This window comes from Choloepus didactylus, chromosome 14 (genome assembly GCF_015220235.1).
Source record: "Choloepus didactylus isolate mChoDid1 chromosome 14, mChoDid1.pri, whole genome shotgun sequence".
In the NCBI taxonomy this organism is placed as follows: Eukaryota; Metazoa; Chordata; class Mammalia; order Pilosa; family Megalonychidae; genus Choloepus; species Choloepus didactylus.
Genome location: NC_051320.1, coordinates 42,009,218 through 42,032,658, shown reverse-complemented (window position 1 = coordinate 42,032,658; position 23,441 = coordinate 42,009,218). Strand labels below are relative to the sequence as shown.

The 23,441-nt window shown below is 37.4% G+C and overlaps 1 protein-coding gene across 2 annotated transcripts in view; it reads left to right on the top strand.

The window, feature by feature from the left end:
* The window catches only part of RMDN1 (regulator of microtubule dynamics 1), a 55,021-nt gene that overhangs the window by 25,308 nt on the left and 6,272 nt on the right, over positions 1–23,441 (top strand). For both annotated transcript variants that reach the window (XM_037802552.1, XM_037802553.1), the window contains 2 exons: positions 20,245–20,334; positions 23,383–23,438. In XM_037802552.1, the coding sequence (XP_037658480.1) occupies positions 20,245–20,334; positions 23,383–23,438 (146 nt within the window). The remainder of the gene's footprint in view (positions 1–20,244; positions 20,335–23,382; positions 23,439–23,441) is intronic.

Below are 23,441 nucleotides of genomic sequence, written 5' to 3'. Positions count from 1 at the left end.
TCCCCCTCCATTAATTGCTATCTATCACTAGTTCCCCTGCATTCTACATTATAAACCATATATTTTACATTTTTCAATGTTCACATTAGTGGTAGCATATAATATTTCTCTTTTTGTACCTGGCTTATTTTGCTCAGCATTATGTCTTCAGGGTTCATCCATGTTGTCATATGTTTCACATTGTTCCTTCTTACAGCCGCATAGTATTCCATCATGTGTATATACCACATTTTATTTATTCACTCATCTGTTGAAGGACATTTGGGTTGTTTCCATCTCTTGGCAATTGTGAATAATGGCTGCTATGAACATTGGCGTGCAGATATCTGTTCATGTCACTGCTTTCAGATCTTCTGGGTATATACCGAGAAGTGTAATTGCTGAATCGAAAGGTAACTATATCTAGTTTTCTGCCTCTTGAGATCTGCTGTTGTATGTCTCCATTGTGTTTTTCATTTCTTGTGTTGTGCCTTTCATTCCCATAAGTTCTGCCAATTGTTTTTTCAGACTTTCGAGTTCTTCCTTTGTTTTCCCAATGTCTTGTTTGTATCTTTCATCTCTTTTGCTATATCTCAACTCGATTTGATTTTTGGATTGATTTAAGAGATTTGTTTGATTAATAATTAGTTGTTTCAACTCCTAAGTGTTGATTTGTTCCTTTGACTGGGCCGTATCTTCATTTATCCTAGTGTTACTCTTAATTTTTTTTTGTCTACATATCTGGTTTCCTTGATTACCCCAATCAGATTTTCGCAGACCGGACGGCCTGTTTCTTAGGAGGAAGATGTAATTAGTATCAAGTTCCTCTGAGGAGCAGATTTCCAGACTTTCCTTTGAGGCCTCTAGACTCTGCTTTTCCTATACTGTCCAGCAGGTGGTACTTGGCAGCCTGCAGTTCCCCACTGGTGTAACGAGGTGCGGTACCTTTAGTTCTCATTCGACCCTCTCCTGTCCAGCTGCTGAGGGTGTCAGAAGCCAAGCTTAAGTTGTTTGTGGTCCTCTCCCCCTACCCCAGGGTCCTGGGGTCTGAATTCTCTGGGGGAAGGCAGCCACTGTAGCTGTGCCCTACCCCTCTTTTCTTAGGAAAGCTATATCCTTTAAGGAGTTATCTTCAATACTTGAATTCCTCCTTTGTCTTTCTAACGCTGTTAACTCCAACCTGCCTAGGTCAGTGCTGACAAGAAAATGCCTGAGGCTTTCTCCAATGAGCTGCTTAGAATGAGAGAAAAAAAAAAAAAAATGGAAAAAGAGCAAAAGGGAGTCCCTTTTCAGAGCCAGTCCCCTGCCCCCCAGTTTGCCTGCTTGACTGATGTTGGTCCCCAGTTCTCTGTGCCCCTTTTCTTGGAACACAGCCACTTTTTAGTATTCTGATATTAGCCGTCATCAAAATCCTGTTTTTATTTATGTATGAATTTTTTTTTTTTTTCCTGTCAGCCTTGCCTCCTTTCTGCTGGGAGAAACCTCAGATTCCTGTCCTGTTTGCTCCTGGTTTATCTGTGCTTATAGCTTGTATTCAGTAGCCCAGATTTGTTAATTAAAACCTCAGTTGGAGCTTGGTTGACTTACTTGCCCTCGCTTCAGGTAAGCGTCTTCTTTTTTCCAGAGGGAAGTATTTCAGCTCAGCCTGCAGTGCCGGTGGGGGAGAGACTCCCGCTCCACAGGTTGGGGAGCATTACTTACAGTTCTGTGCTGTGATCTCAGCGGTTCCACCCATTCCAGGCTGGTTTACGATGTGTGTCCAGTCACAGATGTCCTTTAGCAGTTGTTCCAGACTATATAGTAGTTATTCCTGGCTGTTTATTAGTTGCTCTAGAGGACTAACTAAATTCCACACATCTATGCTGCCATCTTGTCCTGCCTCCCTGATTTGATTTTCAAATTGATTCAGGAGATTTGTTTGCTTACTAATTAGTTGCTGTATCTCAGTTGAAGTATAAGTTTGTTCCTTTGGGCGATATCTTTGGTTTTCCTAGTGTGACTTTTGATTTTTTGTTGTCTAGGCATCTAGTTTTCTTGATTACCCCAGTCAGATTTTCCCAGATGTGACGAGCCTAGGCCTGATGAGGAAGCTGTATTCAGTATCAGGTTTCCCTCAGTTGAGACCCAGACAATTGTCAGTTTCCTTTGCGGCCTCTAGACTCGGTGCTTTTCCTATCCTGTCCAGCAGGTAGTGCTTGTCAGCCCGTAGCTCCCCACCAGTATAAAGATGTGTGGCATATTTTCTCAGTGAACCCTGTCCTGATAAGGGACCGTGGGTGTCAGAAGCCAGGCTTCAGCTATTTCTATTTTTTTTTTCCTCCCCCCAGATGCTGGGGTCTGAGTTCTCTGAGGGAGGGCCACCACTTGAGCTGGGCCCTGCAGTCCCCTTTTCTTAGGGAAGATAAGCCTTTCAGGAATTGTCTACTACACTTGAGTTTTTCCTTTGACTCTTCTATCGTAAATCCACCGTAGCCTGGGTTAGTGCTGACAGTTGAAAATGCCAGAGGGTTTCTCTAATGAGCTACTTAGAATGAGAGACAAAAAAATGGAAAAAAAGGAAGAATCCATTTTTCAGAGCTAGTCCCCAGCCCTTCAGTTCACCAGGCAAGAACTGGAGTTGGTACACAGTTCTGTGTGCCCCTTTTCTTGGGATACCACTCTTTTCCAGTATTCTGAGTTCAGTGAACTCCAGAAGCCTCTGTTTTTATTTATTTATGTATTTTTTTTCCCATCATCCCCACCTCCTCTCTGCCAGGATGAACTTCTGGGTTCCTTTCCTGCTTGCTCTGTGTATCTGTGCTAGTAGCATGTATTCAGTAGCCCAAATTTGTTAATTAAACTACAGGTGGAGCTTGGTTGAGCTACATTCTGTTGCTCCCACCAGGGACTGCTCCTATTTCCCACAGCAATGTTTTGCAACTCAGCCTGCTCTGCCGGAGGCAAGGGGCACTGGTTCCTCAGCTTGGGGAGCTTTACTTACAGTTCTGTGCTGCTGTCTCACCCTCTCCACCCATTCCTGACTGGTATACTATGTTGTCTGGTCGCAGTTGTACCCTGATCAGTTGTTCCAGTCTATTTTCTAGTTGTTTCTGGCTGTTTACTGGTTCCTTTAGTTATACTCTTGATTTTAACTCCTAGAGTTTGCTCGTTGTGATTTTAGTTCATATTGATTTCAGTACATTGGTGAAACCATGTAGCATTTGTCCTTTTGTGTCTGACTCATTTCACTCAACATAATGTCCTCAGGGTTCATCCATGTGGTGGCACACATCAGGACTTCATTCCTTCTTAAAGCTGGATAATATTCCATTGTACCTTCTCACAGCTGAATAATATTCCATTGTATGTATGTACCACAGTTTGTTTATCCACTCATCAGTGGTTGGGTACTTGGGCTGCTTCCATCTTTTGGCAATTGCGAATAATGCAACTATGAACATTGCTGTGCAAATGTCTGTTTTCATCCCTGCTTGCTGTTTTTCTGAGAATATACCTAGTAAAGGGATTGCCGGATCATATGGCAGTTCTATACTTATCTTCTTGAGGAACCACCAAACTACCTTACAAAGTGGCTACACAATTCTACATTCCCAGTAGCTGTGACTAAGTGTTCTTATTTCTCCAAATCCACTCCAGCACTTTTAGTTTTCTGGTTTGGTTTTTTTTTTTTTTTTTTTTTAATGGTCACAGTTTTGTTGTTTGTATTTTTATCATTGAGTTGTAGAATCTTTTGCTATATCCTGGATATTAAGCAAATATTTTGGCTTCTCCCATTGAGTAGGCAGCCTCACTTTTTGACAAAGCCTTCACTTTCTTGACAAAGTCCTTTGAAGCACAAAGGTACTCAGTTTGAGGAGATCCCATTTATCTGTTTTTTCTTTCATTGTTTGTGCTTTGGGTATAAGGTCTAAGAAACCACCTCCTACCACAAGGTCTTGAAGATGCTTCCCTACGTTTTCTTCTAGAAGTTTTATCGTCCTAGCTTTAATGTTTAGGGCTTTGATCTATTTTGAGTTAATTTTTATATAAGGTATTGAAGGTCTATTTTTGAACTGTCATTTTGATTCCATTGGTCAGTATCCTTGTGCCAGTACTATGCTCTCTTTACCACTGTATCTTTTTAGTATGCTTTAAAGTCAGGAAATGTGAATCCTCCAACTTTGTTCTTTTTGAAGATGTTTTTGGCTATTTGGGGCCCTTTGCACTTCCAAATAAAGTTGATAATTGGCTTTTCTGTTTCTGCAAAGTAGGCCATTGAAATTTTGATTGGGATTGCATTGAATGTGAGAATCAATTTGTGTGGAACTGACATCTTAACAATATTTAGTCTTCCAGTCCATGAACATGGAATGTCTTTCTGTTTATTTATGTGTCCCTTGATTTCTTTTACCAGTGTTTTGTTGTGTTTTGAATATAGGTCCTTTACATCCTTGGTTTAAACTTAACTCTTATAGGAAATAAAGAATAGAGTTTTATACTGAGGATATAGTACTCTTAGGTTTTGCATTTATCCATTTAGTTACCCTTCCTGATAATCTTCATTTCTACACTCTCCTCTAAGCCTCTCTCTCCTGTCCTTTCCTTTCAGCCTGCAGAACTACCATTAGTATTTCTTGTAGGACAGCTCTCTTGCTAACAAACTCTATTGACTTCTGCTTATTTGTGAATATCTTAAACTCTCATTTTTGAAGGACAGTTTTGCTGGATAGAGAATTGTTGGCGGTAATTTTCCCTTATCAGTATCTTGACTATGTCATACCACTGCCTTCTAGCTTCTATGGTTTCTAATGAGAAATGAGAACTTAGTGTTATCAGGCATCCCTTGTATGTTATGAATCACTTTTCTCTTGCTGCTTTCATTATTCTCTTTATCTTTGGCATTTGACATTCTGCTGGATGTTCTGCAGCATTCCCTCCAATCTCCAGGGCCCCAGACCCCTTGTGGACAGTTTCTACCTGACTCCTAGTTGGTTTTCTGGGAGGGAAGTAAGCCCAGCCTCTCCCTAATCAGCCATGTTGGCTCTTCCATCTTGTGATTTTGATTTGTATTTCCCTAATATCCTATGGTACTGAGTATCTTTCATGTGAATTTTAAGAGTTCTTTATATAGTCTAGGTGGTAGTCACTTATCAGATATATGACTTGGAAATATTTTTTTGTTTTGTTTTTTAGGTTGTCTTTTCACTTTCTTGATGAAGTCCTTTGATAAAAGGTTTTGATTTCGATAATGTTCATTTTATCTATTTTTACTTTGATTAAACTTATGCTTTTGTTATCATGTCAAAAACCATTTTCCCCAACTCAACAATAAAGGGAATGTTCTAGTTTGTTAATGCTGCTGAAATGCAAAACACCAGAGATAGATTGGCTTTTATAAAAGGGGGGTTATTTGGTTACACAGTTACAGTCTTAAGGCCATAAAGTGTCCAAGGTAACGCATCAGCAATCGGGTACCTTCACTGGAGGATGGCCAGTGGTGTCCGGAAAACCTCTGTTAGCTGGGAAGGCACATGGCTGGCGTCTTCTCCAAAGTTCTGGTTTCAAAAGGGTTTTCTCCCAGGATGTTCCTCTCTAGGCTGCAGTTCCTCAAAAATGTCATTCTTAGTTGCTCTTGGGGCATTTTCCTTCTCTTGGCTTCTCTGGAGCCAAAGTCTGCTTTCAACGGCTGTCTTCAAACTGTCTCTCATCTGCAGCTACTCTCTCAGGTCCTGTGCATTCTTCAAAATGTCCCTCTTGGCTGTAGCTCCTGTTCAAAATGTCACTCTCAGCTGCACTGAACTCCTTCTGTTTGTCAGCTCATTTATATGGCTCCAGTGATTTAATTTAGACCCACTCTGAATGGGTGGGGTAACACCTCCACAGAGATTATCTAATCAGAGTCATCACCCAGAGTTGGGTGGGGCGCATCTCCATGGAAACCTGCAAAGAATTACAATCTAATCAACACTGATATGTCTGCCCACACAAGATTACATCAAAGATAATGGTGTTTTGGGGGACATAATACATTCAGACCAGCACAGGGAAAAACAACCCAACTATAAAATGGGCAAAAGATATGAATAGACATTTCTCCAAAGAGGAAATACAAATGGCTAAAAAACATTTGAAAAGATGTTCATTTTCATTAGCTATTTGGGAAATGCAAATCAAAACTACAGTGAGATATCATCTCACATCAATAAGAATGGCAGCTATCAAACAGGAAGCTGCAAGTGTTGGAGAGGATGTGGAGAAATAGGAACACTTATTCACTGCTGGTGGGAGTGTAAAATGGTACAATCGCTGTGGAAGACAGTTTGGTGGTTCTTCAGAAAACTAATTTTGAGTTGCCATATGACCTGGCAATTCTGCTACTCAGTATGTACTCAAAAGATCTGAAATCAGGGACATGAACAGACATGTGTGCACACTGATGTTTATAGCAGCATTGTTCACAATTGCCAAAAGATGGAAACAATCCAAATGCCCATCAACAGATGAATGGTTAAACAAAATGTGGTATATACATACAGTTTCGGTTTGCTTAAACTGCAAAATGTAATATACCAGAAATGGATTGGCTTTTACATTAGAGGTTTATTAGTTCACAAATTTACAATTCTAAAGCCATGAAAATGTCCCAGTGTAAGATACTGACATTCTCTGAAGAAAGGTCAGTGCCATCTTGGGTTCCTCTGTTACATGGGAGAACTTATGGCTGGAGTCTGCCAGTACTCCTCTAGATTTAGCTTCTGGTTTCCATGGCTTTCTCCAAGATATCTCTGAGCTTCTGTCTCTTAGCTTCTCTCTTGTGGGGACAGATCTGTTGTGGGTGGGATCTTTTGATTAGGTTGTTTCCATGGAGATTGACCCTGTCAATTCAAGGTGGGTCTTAATTAGTTTACTGGAGTCCTTAATTAGTTTACTGGAGTCCCGAGAGAAGCAAGGAGGACCCAAAATCTGTATTACGTATCTTAACTTCTCTCCAAAATCTCTCAGTTTCTCTCTTAAGGACTCCAGTAAACTAAGACCCACCTTGAATTCGTGGTGTCACATCTCCATGGAAACAACCTAATCAAAAGATCCCACTCACAATACATCTGTCCCCACAAGAGTGGATTAAAAGAACATAGTCTTTCATGAGATACATAACAGATTTAAACCAGTACACATATGATGGAATATTATACAGCAGTCAGAAGAAATGAAGTCCTGAATCATGTGACAACATGGATGACTCTTGAGGACATAATGCTAAGTGAAATAGAAAGGACATATATTGTATGAGTTCACTGATGTGAACTAATTAGAATATGTAAAATCAGAGTCTTAAAATGTAATATATAGGCTTCCTAGAAATAGAAGTTAGGAAAGGGGTGTGGTAACCTGATATGTTCAGAGCATATAATGAGGTTGAACTTAAAATGTTAGGAAATAGATATGGGGTAAGGGTAGCTTGTTAGTGGGAATATAAGGAATAGTGCTGTATTGTAGGTGATTTTTGTTGAAAGGGGTTGTTCAGAGTCATGTATATCACCGAGTAGCACTACCAATTTAAATAAGTATTTGCATAAACTGGTACAAATTTGTGGCCCTGGTACAAATAATTAATAATAGAATGGTATGTGGGGGGAAAATACAGTAACTGATATTGCCTCACCAGTACTAAGGGTCAGTAATAGGGGAAATAAGGAATATGACATGCTTTGGGTTTTCTTTTTTTTGTGTCTATCTGATAATTTTCTTTTTTAGAGTAATGGAAGGGGTCTAAAAGTGTGATGATTGCACAACTAAGTGATGATACTGTGAGATGTTGATTGTATAGTTTGTATGGAATATATCATAGATGAATATATCTTAATGAAACTTACAAAAAAAAAAAAAAAAACAAAATGAAAACAAAAAACATTGTCCCAATCCGAGGTCATACACCCCCTTTGTTTTCCTTCTGAGAGTTTTATAATTTTAGCTCTTGTTGAAAGTCAGTTGGCCATAGAAGTATGAGTTTATTTCTGGATTCTGAATTCTGTTCCACTGATCTAAATGTCATTCCTTATGTCCGTATCACAATGTTTTGATTCCTGTAACCTTGTAGTAAGTTTTAAATCAGGAACCGTGGGTCTTCCAACTTTGTTCTTCTTTTTCAGTATTAACTTGACTATTCAGTGAATTTTAGGATCGGCTCTTCCATTTCTCAAAAAAAAAAAAATGCTCTTGTCCTTTTGATAGGGATTGTATTGAATCTGTAGCTCACTTTGGGGAATATTGCCATCTTAACATTGTCTCCTGATCCTGAACATAAGATATCTTTCTATTTATCTATGTTTCCTTTAATTTCTTTTTTCAGTGTTTTGTGGTTTTTCGTGTACAAGTCTTGCATCTCTTTGGTTAAATTTATTCCAACTTATTTTATTACTTTTGATGGTCTCGTAAATGGGATTGTCTTCTAAATTTCCATTTCTGATTGTTCATTGCCAGCGCATAGGAATACAGCTGATTTTTACATGATCCTATGTCCTGCAACTTTACTGAATTTATTAGGTCTAAGAGCCAGTTTTTAGAATTCTTTAGGATTTTCTCTATATAAGATCATGTCAACAGTGAATAGATAGTTTCACTTTTTTTCCAATTTGGATGACTTTAACTTTTTTCTTGTCTAATTCACCTAGTGAGAACCTCCAGTACAATGTTGAATAGAAGTCTTGAGAGCAGACATTCTTGTCTTGTTCTTCATTGTAAGGGGCGTGTTTTCAGTCTTTCACCATTGAATAACTGTGGGTTTTTTCACAGATGCCCTTTGTCATATTGAGAACATTCTCTTCTATTCCTAGTTTGTTGCATGTTTTTCATCACAAAAAGGTTTGGGAGTTTGTCAAATGCTTTTTCTGTGTCTATTGAGATGATCATGTGGTTTAATTTCCACATATTTGTGAATATTCCAAATTTCCTGTTACTAATTTTTACTTCCATTCTGTTGTGGTCAGGGAACATACTTTGTATGATTTCAGTCTTTTAAAATTTATTGAGCTTGCTTTATGGGCCAACATATCCTCTATCCTGGAGGATGTTCCATGTGCAGTGTAGAAGAATGTATTCTGGTTTTGTGGGGGGAGTGTTTTGTAATGTATGTTTAGTTGTGTATAGCTTTGTTCAAGTGTTCTGTTTCCTTATTTTCTGTCTAGTTCTATCCATTAATTGAAAGGGGGATTTTGAGGTTTTCTGACTTTAATTATTGGATTTTCTGTTTTTCTCTTCAGGTCTTTCAGATTTTGCTTCATGTATTTTGGAGTTCTGTTGTTAGGTGTGTATTTGTTAATCATTATATAATGTTTTATCATTATGTAATGTTCTTTGTTTGTCTTGTCTGATATTAGTGTATCAGTATAGCCACTCTCTTTTGAGTACTGTTTGCATGGGATATCTTTTTTCATCCTATTACTTTCATCCTATTTGTGTCTTTGAATCTAAAATGGGTCTCTTGTAGGATCATTTTTTAAATCCACCCTGCAATCCCTGCCCTGTAATTTCAGAGTTTAATCCATTCACATTCAATGTATTTAATGATAAGGAATGCCTTCTGCTGTTTTGCTAAGTGTTTTATATATGTCTCATCTTCTATGTTCTTCAATTTCTCCATTACTGCCTTTTTTATTAAGTGGATTTTTCCCTACTGTACTATTTTAATTCCCTTGTTTCTTTTACTGTATATTTTCTAAGTGGTTGCTATGGGGATTATCATTAACATTCCAATTCATAACAATCTAGTTTGGGTTAATAACTTAATTTTGGTAGTATACAAAAAATTTGCTCCTGTGTATCTCCATCTCCCTCCCACTTCTATGATGTTATTGTCACTATTACGTCTTGATATATTATGTTCCTATCAACCTGGGTTTATAATTATTGCTTTATGCACTTGTCTTTTAATCAGAAAAAAATGGAGTTACAGACAAAAAGTACATTATACTGTCTTTTGTATTTACCTATGTAGTTGCCTTTCCCAGTGTTCTTTATTTCATCATGTGTAATTGAGTTACTCTCTGTGTCCTTTCATTTTAGCTTGAAGAATGCCCGTTAGGATTTGTTGTAAGACAGGTCTGCTAGCAATGAACTCTCTCTGTTTTTGCTCATCTAGGAATGTCTTAGTTTTTGTGTCATTTTATAAATATAATTTGCCAGATATAGAATTCTTGTTTGACAGATTTTTGTTTTGTTCTTTGTTTTGTTTTGTTTTTGGCACTTTGAGTATGTCATCCCACTGCTTTCTGGTCTCCATATTTTCTGATGAGAAATCACCTGTTCATTAAGATCCCTTGTGCATGACAAGTTGCTTTTCTCTTGCTGCTTGCTTTGTTTTTTTTTGTCTTTTGACAGTTTGTGTATCTCTTTGAATTTATTCTGCTTGGAGTCTGTTTGTTTTTCATCAAATTTGAGAATTTTTTTGACTGTTAATTGTTCAAATATTCTTTCTGCCTCTTTTTCTCCTTTCCGCTTGAGATTCCCCTTATGTGTATGTTAGAACACTGATTCTCTCTCACAGGTCTCGGAGGCTCTGTTCTTTTTTTAACTTTAAAAATTTTATTTATAATAGACTTTATTTTTAGAGCAGTTTTAGGTTTACAGCAAAATTGTTCAGAAAGTGAAGAGAGTTCCCATATTTGTTTTCTGTTTCTCCCTTGGCCCCCATCCCCACACAGTTTCTCTTATTAGTAACATCTTACCTTAATTGATAAATTTGTTAACATTTCATGAGCTATTAGTGATACATTTTTTTTAACTGAAGTTCAAAGTTTACATTAAGTTTCACTCTTTGAGTTTGGGCCTAAGGGTTTTCACCAGTGCGTGATGTCATGTATCCACCATTACAGCATCATACAGAATAGCTTCACTGACCTAAAAATAACCTGTGTTCCACCTATTCATCTCTCTGCCTTTCCCCTGGACTCTTGGCAGCCATTGATCTTTTTACTCTCTCTATATTTTGCCTTTCCCAGAATGTCATGTAGTTGAAATCATAAAGTATGTAGCCCTTTCAGATTGGCTTCTTTCATTTAGCACAAGTGGTTAAAGTTTCCTCCATGTCTTTTCATGTCTTGGATAACTCATTTCTTTTTATCACTCAGTAATATTCCATTTTATGGATGTACCAAAATTTGTTTGTTTATTCACCTATTGAAGGACATCTTCTTGCTTCCAGTTTTGGGCAGTCATGAATAGAGCCACTATAAACATTTGTGTGCAGTTTGATGGTGTGGACATCAGTTTTCTCAACTCAGGTGGGTAAATACTCAGGCACCCAATTGTTAGATTGTATGGTAAAACCATGGTTACTGTTGCCAACCTGTCTTCCAAAGTGGCAGTACACTTTTGCATTCCCATCAGCCGTGAATTAGAGTTCCTGTTGCTCTACATGCTCGCCAGCATTATTCTCTTCTTTCTTTTCTCAGATTGGATAATTTCTATTGTGCTGTCTTCATATTTACTGATTGTTTCTTCTGTTTACTTAAATCTGCTGTTGAATCCCAGTAGTGAATTTTTTATTTCAGTTATCCAATTAGAAAATATCTATTTGGTTCCTTTTTTTTTTTTTACAATTTCTGTCCCTTTATAGTTGTTCACTATTGGGTATGATGTTTTCATACTTTTTTTTTTGTTCTTTATACATAATTTCCCTTAGCTGGTTGAACATATACAGAATAGCTAATTTGAATAGCTAATTTGAAGTCTCTGTCTAGAAAGTACAATGTGTGGACTTCCTCAGGCACAGTTTCTGTTGATTTTTTTTTCTCAGTAGATGGACCATATTTTGTTTCTCTGCATACCTTGTAGTTTTTTGTTGAAAACTGGACATTTTGACTGTTATAAATGGCAACCCTGGCAATCAGATTCTTTCCCCTTCCCAGTATTTGCTGTTGTTGCTGCTCTTTTTAGTTGTTTTTTCAGCGACTTTTCTGCATTAATTCTTTAAGTCTGTGCACTTTGTTGTGTGTGGCCCCTGAATTCTCTGTAGCCTAGTGGTCAGCTAATGATTGGACAGCAATTTGCTTAAAAACCTGGAACCAAAATATCTTCCAGTCTTTGCTGAGGGACCGTGTTTTGGGACACATCTTCAACACTCAGTGAGGCAGTTTTCAGCTCTACCTTAGTCTTCACTTCCTGCTTGAATAGGACCAAGGTCAAGAGGAGATGAGAGCTTAGGGCATTCTCAGGTCTTGCTTGAGCATGTACACAGCCTTGAGCATGTGCATGGCTTTCTAGACTCCTGTTATATGTTGTAGGTTATTACAGTCCTTATAGAGATGTTATTTCCTAGCCTTTCCTCTCAAGCTTTTTGGTTACTCCCTTGTCTGCCCCAACTACAACCTAAGACATTAGCCTGTAACTGTTTCCAACAACTGCCTTCCCAGAAGCAATTTTAGCACCAGGCCTGTTCTGAGTTAGGCTTTTTGAACTTCTCTTCCAGGGAATGACCAGCTGGATCAGGGCAAATAATTACAATTCTTTGTGACTAAGATCTGCTTTGTTTCCCCTGGAACTGCGGTTGTGGGCTGTTTCTTTAAAAACTTACACTGAGCTCAGGAGCAGAATGTTAAGTTAAAATGCCACAACCTTTTATGTTCTTAACAAGAATCAGCCCGCCCCCCCCCCCCTTTTTTCCTGTAAGCATTTCTTGGGTTCTTATAAGCCTTTGATTAATTTCCAGGGTTTCAAAAAGTTGATTCTAATAGTTTTTGCTTGTTTTTTCATTGCTTTTATGGAGCGGTAGAATTTTCAGTTTCTTACTCCACCATTTTTGTTTATGTCACTCTCAGTGTTGCTTATTATTAATGAAACAGCTTGGCAGTTGGGTTGTTTGGGTAATTTACATTTAATGTGATTTTTGGTATTTTGGGGTTTAAATTTATCTTTTTGTTTCATCTGTTTCTTCTTTTTCTGACTTTGGATTGTTTTTATGACTGCATTTTATTTCCTTTATTGGCTTAATTATATCTGTTTAATGGGTTAGTCTAATGGTTTCTTTAGGATTTATAATGTGCATTTTTTTTTTTTTTAAGTTGCAGTGGGACTTCATTAAATATTGAAAATTCTACTCTGTTAGTGTTAACAGAATGTAAAGACCACAGTCCTGCACTGGGAGAAAATTGTGTAAAACACATAAACCTGAAAAGAACTTGTATCAAAATATGCAAAAGACCCATAGACCAACAGAAGAAAGCAAATTACCCAGTTAAAAAATGGGTTAAGGCCTGAATATGTATCTCACCAAATTAAGTATACAGTTGGCAAATAAACACCATGATGTGCATTTTTAACTTAATGTCTGCCTCCAATAATAAGGTCCTTTGTTCTGTTGTGATACATCTTCTATATATGTTATAAATTCCAGAATATGTAGGTATTATTTACTTTAAATAATAGATTATCCCTTATAGAGATATAAATAACAAGATAGCAAAGTCTTTGTATTTATCCACGTAGTTCCCATTTTTGATATTCATTCCTTTCTATGAAACCAGGTTTCTGTCTGCTGTCATTTTATTTCTGTTTGAAAGACTTCATCATTTCTTTTTTTTTTTTTTTTTTTTTTTTTTCATTTTTATTGAGAGTGTTCAGATACCATACAATTATCCAAAGATCCAAAGTGTACAATCACTTGCCCCTGGGTACCCTCATACAGCTGTGCATCCATCACACTTAATTTTTGTTCAATTTTTAGAAACTTTTCATTATTCCAGACGAGAAATAAAGTGAAAGATGAAAAAAGAAAAAAAGAAAAGGAAACTCTAATCCTCCCCTATCCCTAACCAACCCCCCACAATTGTTTACTCATAGTATTGGTATAGTACATTTGTTACTGTTTATGAAAAAATGTTGAAATACTACTAACCGTAGTATATAGTTTGTAATAGGTATATAGTTCTTCCCTATATGCCCCTCTATTATTAACTTCTAACTGTATTGTCATACATTTGTTCTGGTTCATGGCAGCGATTTCTAGTATTTGTACAGTTGATCATGGACGTTGCCCACCATAGGATTCAGTTTTATACATTCCCATCTTTTGACCTCCAACTTTCCTTCTGGTGACATATATGACTCTGAGCTTCCCCTTTCCACCTCATTCACACACCATTCGGCGCTGTTAGTTATTCTCACATCTTGCTACCAACACCCCTGTTCATTTCCAAACATTTAAGTTCATCCTAATTGAACATTCTGCTCATACTAAGCAACCACTCCCCATTCTTAAGCCTCGTCCTGTATCTTGGTACCTTATATTTCATGTCTATGAGTTTACATATTATAATTAGTTCCTATCAGTGAGACCCTGCAATAATTGTCCTTATGTGTCTGGCTCATTTCACTCAGTATATTGCCCTCAAGGTTTTGTCATCAACCCATTTTTTTTTAATATGGTTTTGTTCACTCACCATACATTCCATCCCAAGTAAATAATCGATGGTTCTCTGCATGGTCATACGTTTATGTGTTCACCACCTTCACCACTATCTATATAAGGGCATCTACATTTCTTCCACAAGGCAGGAGGGAGAGTCAAAGAAGGTAGAGAGGCAAAAGAAAGAGGAAAAAAAAATGACAGCTAGGAAGCAGCAAAAGGAAAAATAACCTTAAATCAAAGTAGAATAAAGAATCACACAATGCCACCAATGTCAAGTGTCTAACATGCCTCCCCTATCCCCCCCTCTTATCTGCATTCACCTTGGTATATCACCTTTGTTACATTAAAGGAAGCATAATACAATGATTCTATTGGTTACAGTCTCTAGCTTATGTTGATTGCATCCCTCCCCCAATGCCTCCCCATTTTTAACACCTTGCAAGTTTGATATTTGCTTGTTCTCCCTCGTAAAAGAACATATTTGTACATTTTATCACAATTGTTGAATACTCTAGATTTCACCAAGTTATACAGTCCCAGTCTTTATCTTTCCTCCTTTCTTGTGGTGTCTCACATGCTCCCCACCTTCCTCTCTCAACCGTATTCATAGTTACCTTTGTTCAGTGTACGTATATTGTTGTGCTACCATCTCCCAAAATTGTGTTCTAAACCACACACTCTTGTCTTCTGTCACCCTGTAGTGCTCCCTTTAGTATTTCCTGTAGGGCAGGTGTCTTGTTCACAAAGTCTCTCATTGTCTGTTTGTCAGGAAATATTTTGAGCTCTCCCTCATATTTGAAGGACAGCTTTGCTGGATATAGGATTCTTGGTTGGCGGTTTTTCTCTTTCAGTATCTTAAATATACCACACCACTTCCTTCTTGCCTCCATGGTTTCTGCTGAGAGACCCGCACATAGTCTTATTAAGCTTCCTTTGTATGTAATGGATCGCTTTTCTCTTGCTGCTTTCAGGATTCTCTTTGTCTTTGACATTTGATAATCTGATTATTAAGTGTCTTGGTGTAGGCCTATTCATATCTCTTCTGTTAGGCGTACTCTGCGCTTCTTAGATCTGTAATTTTATGTCTTTCATAAGAGATGGGACATTTTCATTAATTATTTCCTCTATTATTGCTTCTGCCCCCTTTCCCTTCTCTTCCCCTTCTGGGACACCAATGATACGTACATTATTGTACTTTGTTTCATCCTTGAGTTCCCGGAGACATTGCTCATATTTTTTCATTCTTTTCTCCATCTGCTCCTTTGCGTGTAGGCTTTCAGGTGTTTTGTTCTCCAGTTCCTGAGTGTTTTCTTCTGCCTCTTGAGATCTGCTGTTGTATGTTTCCATTGTGTCTTTCATCTCTTGTGTTATGCCTTTCATTTCCATAGATTCTACTAGTTGTTTTTTTGAACTTTTGATTTCTGCTGTATATATGCCCAGTGTTTCCTTTACAGCCTCTATCTCTTTTGCAATATCTTCTCTAAACTTTTTGAATTGATTTAGCATTAGTTGTTTAAATTCCTGTATCTCAGTTGAAGTGTAAGTTTGTTCCTTTGACTGGGCCATAACTCTGTTTTTCTTAGTGTAGGTTGTAATTTTCTTTTGTCTAGGCATGGTTTCCTTGGTTATCCAAATCAGGTTTTCCCAGACCAGAACAGGCTCAGGTCCCAGAGGGAAGAAATATTCAGTATCTGGTTTCCCTGCGGGTATGTCTTAGAAAATTGCTCCACCCTTTGATGCCTCAGGTCACTGTGCTTTTCTGCCCAGCAGTTAATGCCTGTTAGCCTATAATTCTTGACTGGTGTGAGGAGGTATGGCCCTGTTCCCCCAGGCTCTGGGGTCTGGTGCTGAATGGAAAGGGCCCCACCCCTTTCCTTCTAGAAAAGACAGACCCCCCAGGTGGAGGTCATTAGCATTTCAGTGGTCTCCTCTCTGCTTGTGCTGTCTCCATCCTTCCCTGAGTCACAGCTCTGGAAACTGAAAATGACTGGGGCTTTCTCCACTGAGCCAAAAAAGAAACAGATAGTCCCCTTCAGACCCAGTCCAAGGCGACCCTCCGGCTCTCCAAGGTCAGTCGTCACCCAAAGCCTCTGTCTGTTTTTTGGGGCTGTGTACCTGTAGTGAGCAGTTCACACTCACTACTTAAAACCCCAGCTGGAGCTCAGCTGAGCTATATTCGCTTGCTGGGAGACAGCTTCTCTCTGGCACCATGAGGCTTTGCAGCTTGGGCTATAGGGGAGGGGGTCTCGCAACTTGGATCCGCAGGTTTTACTTACAGATTTTATGCTGTGTTCTCGGGCATTCCTCCCAATTCAGGTTGGTGTATGATGAGTGGATGGTCTCGTTTGTCCCCCCGCAGTTATTCTGGGTTATTTACTAGTTGTTTCTGGTTTTTTGTAGTTGTTCCAGGGGGACTACTTAGCTTCCACTCCTCTCTATGCTGCCGTCTTGCCCCGCCTCTCCATCATTTCTTTTACATTCATACTGGTGTGTATTGAATCCTATCTCTCAAAAATACATATTCATGTCCTAGTCCATGGTCTTGTGGTTGTGAACTCTGTTGTAAAGAGGATCTTGGAAAATTCTGTAGAGATAAGGCAAAAGTGAATCAGGATGGGGACTCGGGCAAGATGGCGGCATAGAGAGGAGTGGAAGCTAAGTAGTCCCCCTGGAACAACTACAAAAAACCAGAAACAACTAGTAAATAACCCAGAATAACTGCAGGGGGACAAATGAGACCATCCATTCATCATACACCAACCTGAATTGGGAGGAATGCCCGAGAACACAGCATAAAATCTGTAAGTAAAACCTACGGAACCAGTTCGGGAGACCCCCTCCCCCATAGCCCGGCTGCAAAGCCTCGTGGTGCCACAGAGAAGCTCTCTCCCAGCAAGCGAATATAGCTCAGCTGAGCTCCAACTGGGGTTTTAAGTAGCGAGTGTGAACTGCTCACTACAAGTACGCAGCCCCAAAAAACAGACAGAGGCTTTGGGTGACGACTGACCTGGGAGAGCCAGAGGGTCGCCTTGGACTCGGCCTGAAGGGGACTATCTGTTTCTTTTTTGGCTCAGTGGAGAAAGCCCCAGTCATTTTCAGTTTCCAGGGCTGTGACTCTGGGAAGGGTGGAGACACCACAAGCAGAGAGCGAGACCAATGAAATGCTAATGACCTCCACCTGAGGGGTCTGTCTTCTCTAGGAGGAAAGGGGTGGGGCCCTTTCCATTCAGGACCAGACCCCAGAGCCTGGGGGAACATAGCCATACCTCCTCACACCAGTCAAGAATTATAGGCTAACAGGCATCACCTGCTGGGCAGAAAAGCACAGTGACCTGAGGCATCAAAGGGTGGAGCAATTTTCTAAGACACACCCGCAGGGAAACCAGATACTGAATATTTCTTCCCTCTGGGACCTGAGCCTGTTCTGGTCTGGGAAAACCTGATTTGGATAACCAAGGAAACCATGCCTAGACAACAGAAAAACTGAATCAGGATGGACCTTAATCCAATGACTTGAGTCCTTATAAATAGAGGAAATTTGAACATAGGCAAGGAGACACAAGGAGACAGCTCTTCCTGTACTCCAATTACATGTATATTTGCCCACTCACACTTGTCCGTAGGTTTTTTTTTTTTTTTTTCCCCCAAACTCTTGCACCTTAGTGTTCCATTTTGGAAATTTTCTACTACAGTGTTTTTAAGTTCAGTAATCTGCAGTGGTTTTTATCCCTTTAAAATCTTGGGTTTCTCTATTAATATGTTGTTCTTTCCTCTAGCTTTTGAATATGTGAAATGCAGTTAAAGTAACCTAATGTCCTTGTCAATGAATTATATGAGTGTGTCATCTCTGGATCAGTTTCAATTGATTGCTTTTTTCCTTCATTGTGAGTTTTATTTTCCTGTTCTTTTGCATGCGTGGTAATTTATGATTGGATACCAGACATGGTGAATTTGTTTTGTTGGGATCTAGATATTTTTGTGTTGTTAAATATATTCTTGTGCTTTATTCTGGGATAAGGTTAAGTTACTTGGGAAAAAAAAATGATCTTTCTGGATTTTGCTTTAAGGTTTAGTAGGCAGGACTAAAGCAGCATTTAACGTAGGGCTAATTTTACCTACAACTGATAGTTGTGAGCTCTAGACAGTGTTCCTTCTAATCCTTTTGGATGGTTCTTTTCCCAGCCTTTTGTAATACTTCACTTACAAGTTATAATCTCTACTCAGCTGAATGTGGTTCTAGATCAGGTACCTCTCTTCTTTCCTGTACTCTGTCCTGCAAACTCGAGACTGTTGGGTTTTGCAAGCTTTGCCTTCTCTGTGTTGTAGCCTGGGAATTTCTCCAGGTGGTAACCTGGGGCAATCTTAGGGCTCACCTCATTTGTTTCTCATATCTCAGGTGCACTCTTGTGTGATGTCTAATACCTTGAGAGTGTTTATGTCTCATATTTTGTTTTTTTATTTGTTTTAGGCAGGAAGGTAAACATGGCCTCTATTATACCTCTTTACGGAATATCTATTTTACTTAAAACTTTTCTAAAAAAAAAGTGTAAACTTGTTACACATAATAGACACTTTGGAAATTGAAAAAATAAGTGTAAATATGGCAATAAAGATTACTTATGATCCCATCTCTCACCATCACCTCTTGTAGGTATAGTCATTAATTAACAGTCCCATAATGTGAGTAAATACCAGTCTTATCAAGGGGAGAATGTTGGAATTTATCCATAAGCTGGTGTTTCTGCTGCATATAGAAAAGAGTTACATGTGTTAAGAGAAGGTGATTTTATTCAGAGCACTGACATATGGGATAAGATTAGAACAACAAGTTTGAAACCTTGTGACCCCTCTAGTCTAATTGGATTTTGGCTGCTGGGTAGCTGTTAATGGATATTAAATGAGTCTAGGTTGTATAGCTGTGTGTGTGTGTGTGTGTGAATCATACTTTATTTTCAGTAAACATATCAAGCTACAAAAGATTCGCAGCGAGGATTTAAACAGAAGTTGCATTAGTTAAAATCTTTTTTGTTATAATAGACTTCCCAGAAATTAGCTCAAGTATGAAAAGGGGTGGGGATGGTTATTATAAGAAACTATTGTGTCTCACAAAACCCAAAGACAGCATGTTTTGGGCCTCAGGAAAAAACTGATTTGATTGCTCTGAGGCGTCAATGTCTTTTCTCTGCTATTCTCTGTAAATCTTTCTCACTGCAGACTTTTTCTCTTTAGCCTAGGTGGTGTGATTATCCACAGAACCTGGGTTTATGAATGACTCAAAAGACCAGCTAGGCTGAAGCTGGAATATCTTAGATTCAGTTCTTTGGGAAGAAACTCAGATTGTTTCAGTTTGAGTCCATTGTCTAACTATGGCTGTGGGTACAAAGTCAAAATTGAGAAATGTGACTGTTCTTACTATAACAGTGCAGATGTGGACAAGAAGGACACTCCCAGAAAAGGAAGAAAGAATGTGAAGACAAATAATAGTTTGTTTCCTTCAAATTGCTGTTCCCAATTTGATTGATTTGGTGTTTATTTTTCGTGTTAGAGCCGTCCCTTAGATGTCTGGTATTCCTTGGTTTTTATAAATTTACCCTCAGGCCATGAAGATGTGGTATATTATCTCTGTTTTGTTGGTAACTTTTGTAAGGAATTCACCACTTTCTACCTTGTATTATATTTATACATAAACATGTTCTATTTCTCTAACTAGAATGTAATTTCCTAGAGAGCCATATCCACTTGTCCTTGTATATTTGTATGTTTAATGCCATTTTTATGCTTGGTAACTTTTTGTTGAATAAAAATGACACTGTGGAATAGTTTTACCTTGTATTGAAAGGAATAATAAGAGTATTAATATTCTTATACTTTTTTATTTTTAGTGGTATGCAATCTGTATTAGTGATGTTGGAGATTATGAAGGCATCAAGGCTAAAATTTCAAATGCTTACATTATCAAGGAACATTTTGAGGTAATGATGAATTACTAAAGTTCTTAGATATAAATATTCAATATTTTTCTTAATAGATTTGTTTCAGTTATCTATTGCTATATGACAAGCTGCTAACAAGATGGCTTCTCATCTACAAGGTCTTCTATCTATTATGTTCTCATTGTTTAGTAGTCAGGCTCAATCTTCTTTACAGCATGGTAGCTGTCTTCCAAGAGTGAATGTTCCAAGAGAAAATCTCCAGTTCACAAGCATTTTGCTTATTGACCTAAACAAGTTATGTAGTCAAGGCCAGAGTTTCTGAGGGAGGGTACTACACAAGGTCCATTGTAACAGTCTAACATAATCAACATATCATCTCCAATAGTAATACTAGTTAAGATTATGACCTCAGTGTTTTGTGTTTTTTTTTTATATTCCTCTGTAGTTAATTTACTTATTTATGGTAAGCTCTTCCTTGGGTGCTAGAAATTCTATAGGAGTCTGCATGTTTTATGACATACATACGTACACACTATTCCATTGGCCTCAAAAACAAACAAACAAACAAAAAAAACCAACCACACACGCAAAAAAAGAAATCCAGCAAATTTTTTGTTTTTGATATTGTAGTACATCTCAAAAAGCAAAAACAAAGTAAGAGAAAGTGATGAAAACATACTGAGGGATAATGATGCCAGATAAGCTATCCAGTAGATGTTCCAGAATTGTATGTTTTATAATCCCAATTCCTAGTTTATATAACAGTTAGTGAAAAAGAACATTGGATTGGGAGTCGGGAAATCTAGTTTCTAGTTGAGATATTATTTTCCCTATATATAATTTAAAAATAAACATTTTTTCACATTTTAAGGTCTTTGAAATCAGGTTGCATCTTTTAATCAGTGGTATCTTACAATATAATAGGCAGTATTTGTTCAGTACAATTTTATTGAGATATTTTCACATACCATACAAACTATCCGAAGTATACAATCACCAGCTCACAGTATCATCACATAGTTGTGCGTATATCCCCATGATCAAATTTAGAAGATTTTTATTACTCTGGAAAATAATTAAAAATAAGAAAGAAAACCCAAATCCTCCCATACTCGTTTATCCTCCCCCTATTATTGACCCATAGTATTGGTACGGTACATTCATTACTGTTGATAAAAGTATTAAAATATTAAGACAGTACTTTTTTTTTTTCATAGGGTGTGTAAAATAATGGTGCATCATATAATTTATGGTATCTTAGATACAGTGATATACAGTAATTTGCTCAGTGGCTTTAGACAATCACCTAATCTTTCTGTGCTTCAGGAGTTACATGACAGCTTTCGATATGAATAAAAAATTGCAGAAAATATACCAATGTATATTCTCTTTTCAGTTTAAAGGAATAGCGTAGGCTATACTTTATTTTAAGTTTTACGTAAGCTTTCAAGCATACTTAAGTGTAAATATATTGAAGATGACAGCATTTAGCATTTACATACTAAAGATTTTAATTCATGCTATTTCAAATTCGAATTCCATCATTACATCTAAAGCCATAAGGAATTATTATCTTCAGATTGTTTTTTGAAAGACACTTTAATGGCAGGAAGGATTATAGGAAAAAAAAGGTTTACTTGAGCACAGCCTCTCAACCCATTCTGTAAGAGAATTAAACTTTAATTCTTCCAGGCATCCATTGTATGTGATGAATTAATTTCTCTCCCATACAAATGGAACGGAAGCAACTCAATATAATTCTTGGGAGAACTGAGAAAATAGTCGCTCATATTGTTTTTTGGAGGGCTTAATTCTCTATTGACACTCCAGATGGGAAAGGTTACTTAGAATGGAAATTGTATTTAAATACTTTAAAATATATTTTGTTATGAATCATTTCACTTTATTTAAGGAGAAGTAAAAATTAGGTCAGTGCTGATTTTTTACCCCTATTATTAAGGCAAGATTTCTTCCAAGTCTTACTTGGTTAGCCTTATTCTAGCTAGTGCCTCTACTACTACTACTAGCATTGAACAATGTTAGAATAAATTGAAGGTACTTACTTAAAATGAAAACCATAATGTTGATTATGATAGAAGATATGTGCCAGGCATTGTGCTAAGTACCTTGTTATTTAATTTTAACTACAACCCTAGGATGCCAGTATATTTTCTACATTCTTTAAAAAGCATACTGAGGTACAGTGAGAATATGGAACTTGCCAGGATCAATAAATTAGAGGTCAGTGACCTGTGTACCTAGCTTCAGAGCCAGTGTGTACCTCACATTATAAATATTTGAAAATACATACCTCACATTACCAAACTGAAAATGTGAATTTATAGAAAAGCATAAAGTAGGACAACTTAATTAATTTTTAAATTATTTTTAATAGATTAACATTAACCTGTGAGATTTCCTTAATGCTTTTCAACAAAATATTCTTTAAACTTACTCTGTAGTTTGTTTTACACTAATTTATATACATTAGTGAAGTTCACTAATTTCACATAGTAAATAGAAATTAGATTTTATCAACATATTTTATAGTGTACATTATTCTGTGAGTTAATATATTCCATGAATATGGTATTTATTTTTCCTTTGGTAAGTACAGGGGAGGAAGTTAACGAAGTTTTGTATTTCTAAATTCTTTATGTACTTTTTGTTCCTTTTTTAGGCAATGCTTTTTATTCAGTATTTTTGTAGGACTTGCCTAAAAAGAACTTCCTTGCTTGTTTTGCCTTTAATGTAGGAGAAATATTGAGAGCTTTAGATTATTTTCAAAATTAGCTTCATTTATATAATATAGTTTATGTTTTTTTTGCATCTTGATAAACTGTTACTATTCTGTAAGTTTCAGAAACAAATCTTAGTTCAAGTCATTACCAGTGTATTGAAATGAATGTAATCAATTAAACAGTCAGGAGGAAGAAAATTGATATTAACTATCAGAAAAGAATTGAAATGCAGGTTTACAGTTTTTTTTTTTTTTTTCCTTAATCATGGTGTCTCCAGCAAACATAGTAAACACTTATTGGTGTTTATAAAACAAATATGATTGATTTTCTCCTTATTTGTTGTTAGAAAGCAATCGAACTGAACCCTAAGGATGCTACTTCAATTCACCTTATGGGTATTTGGTA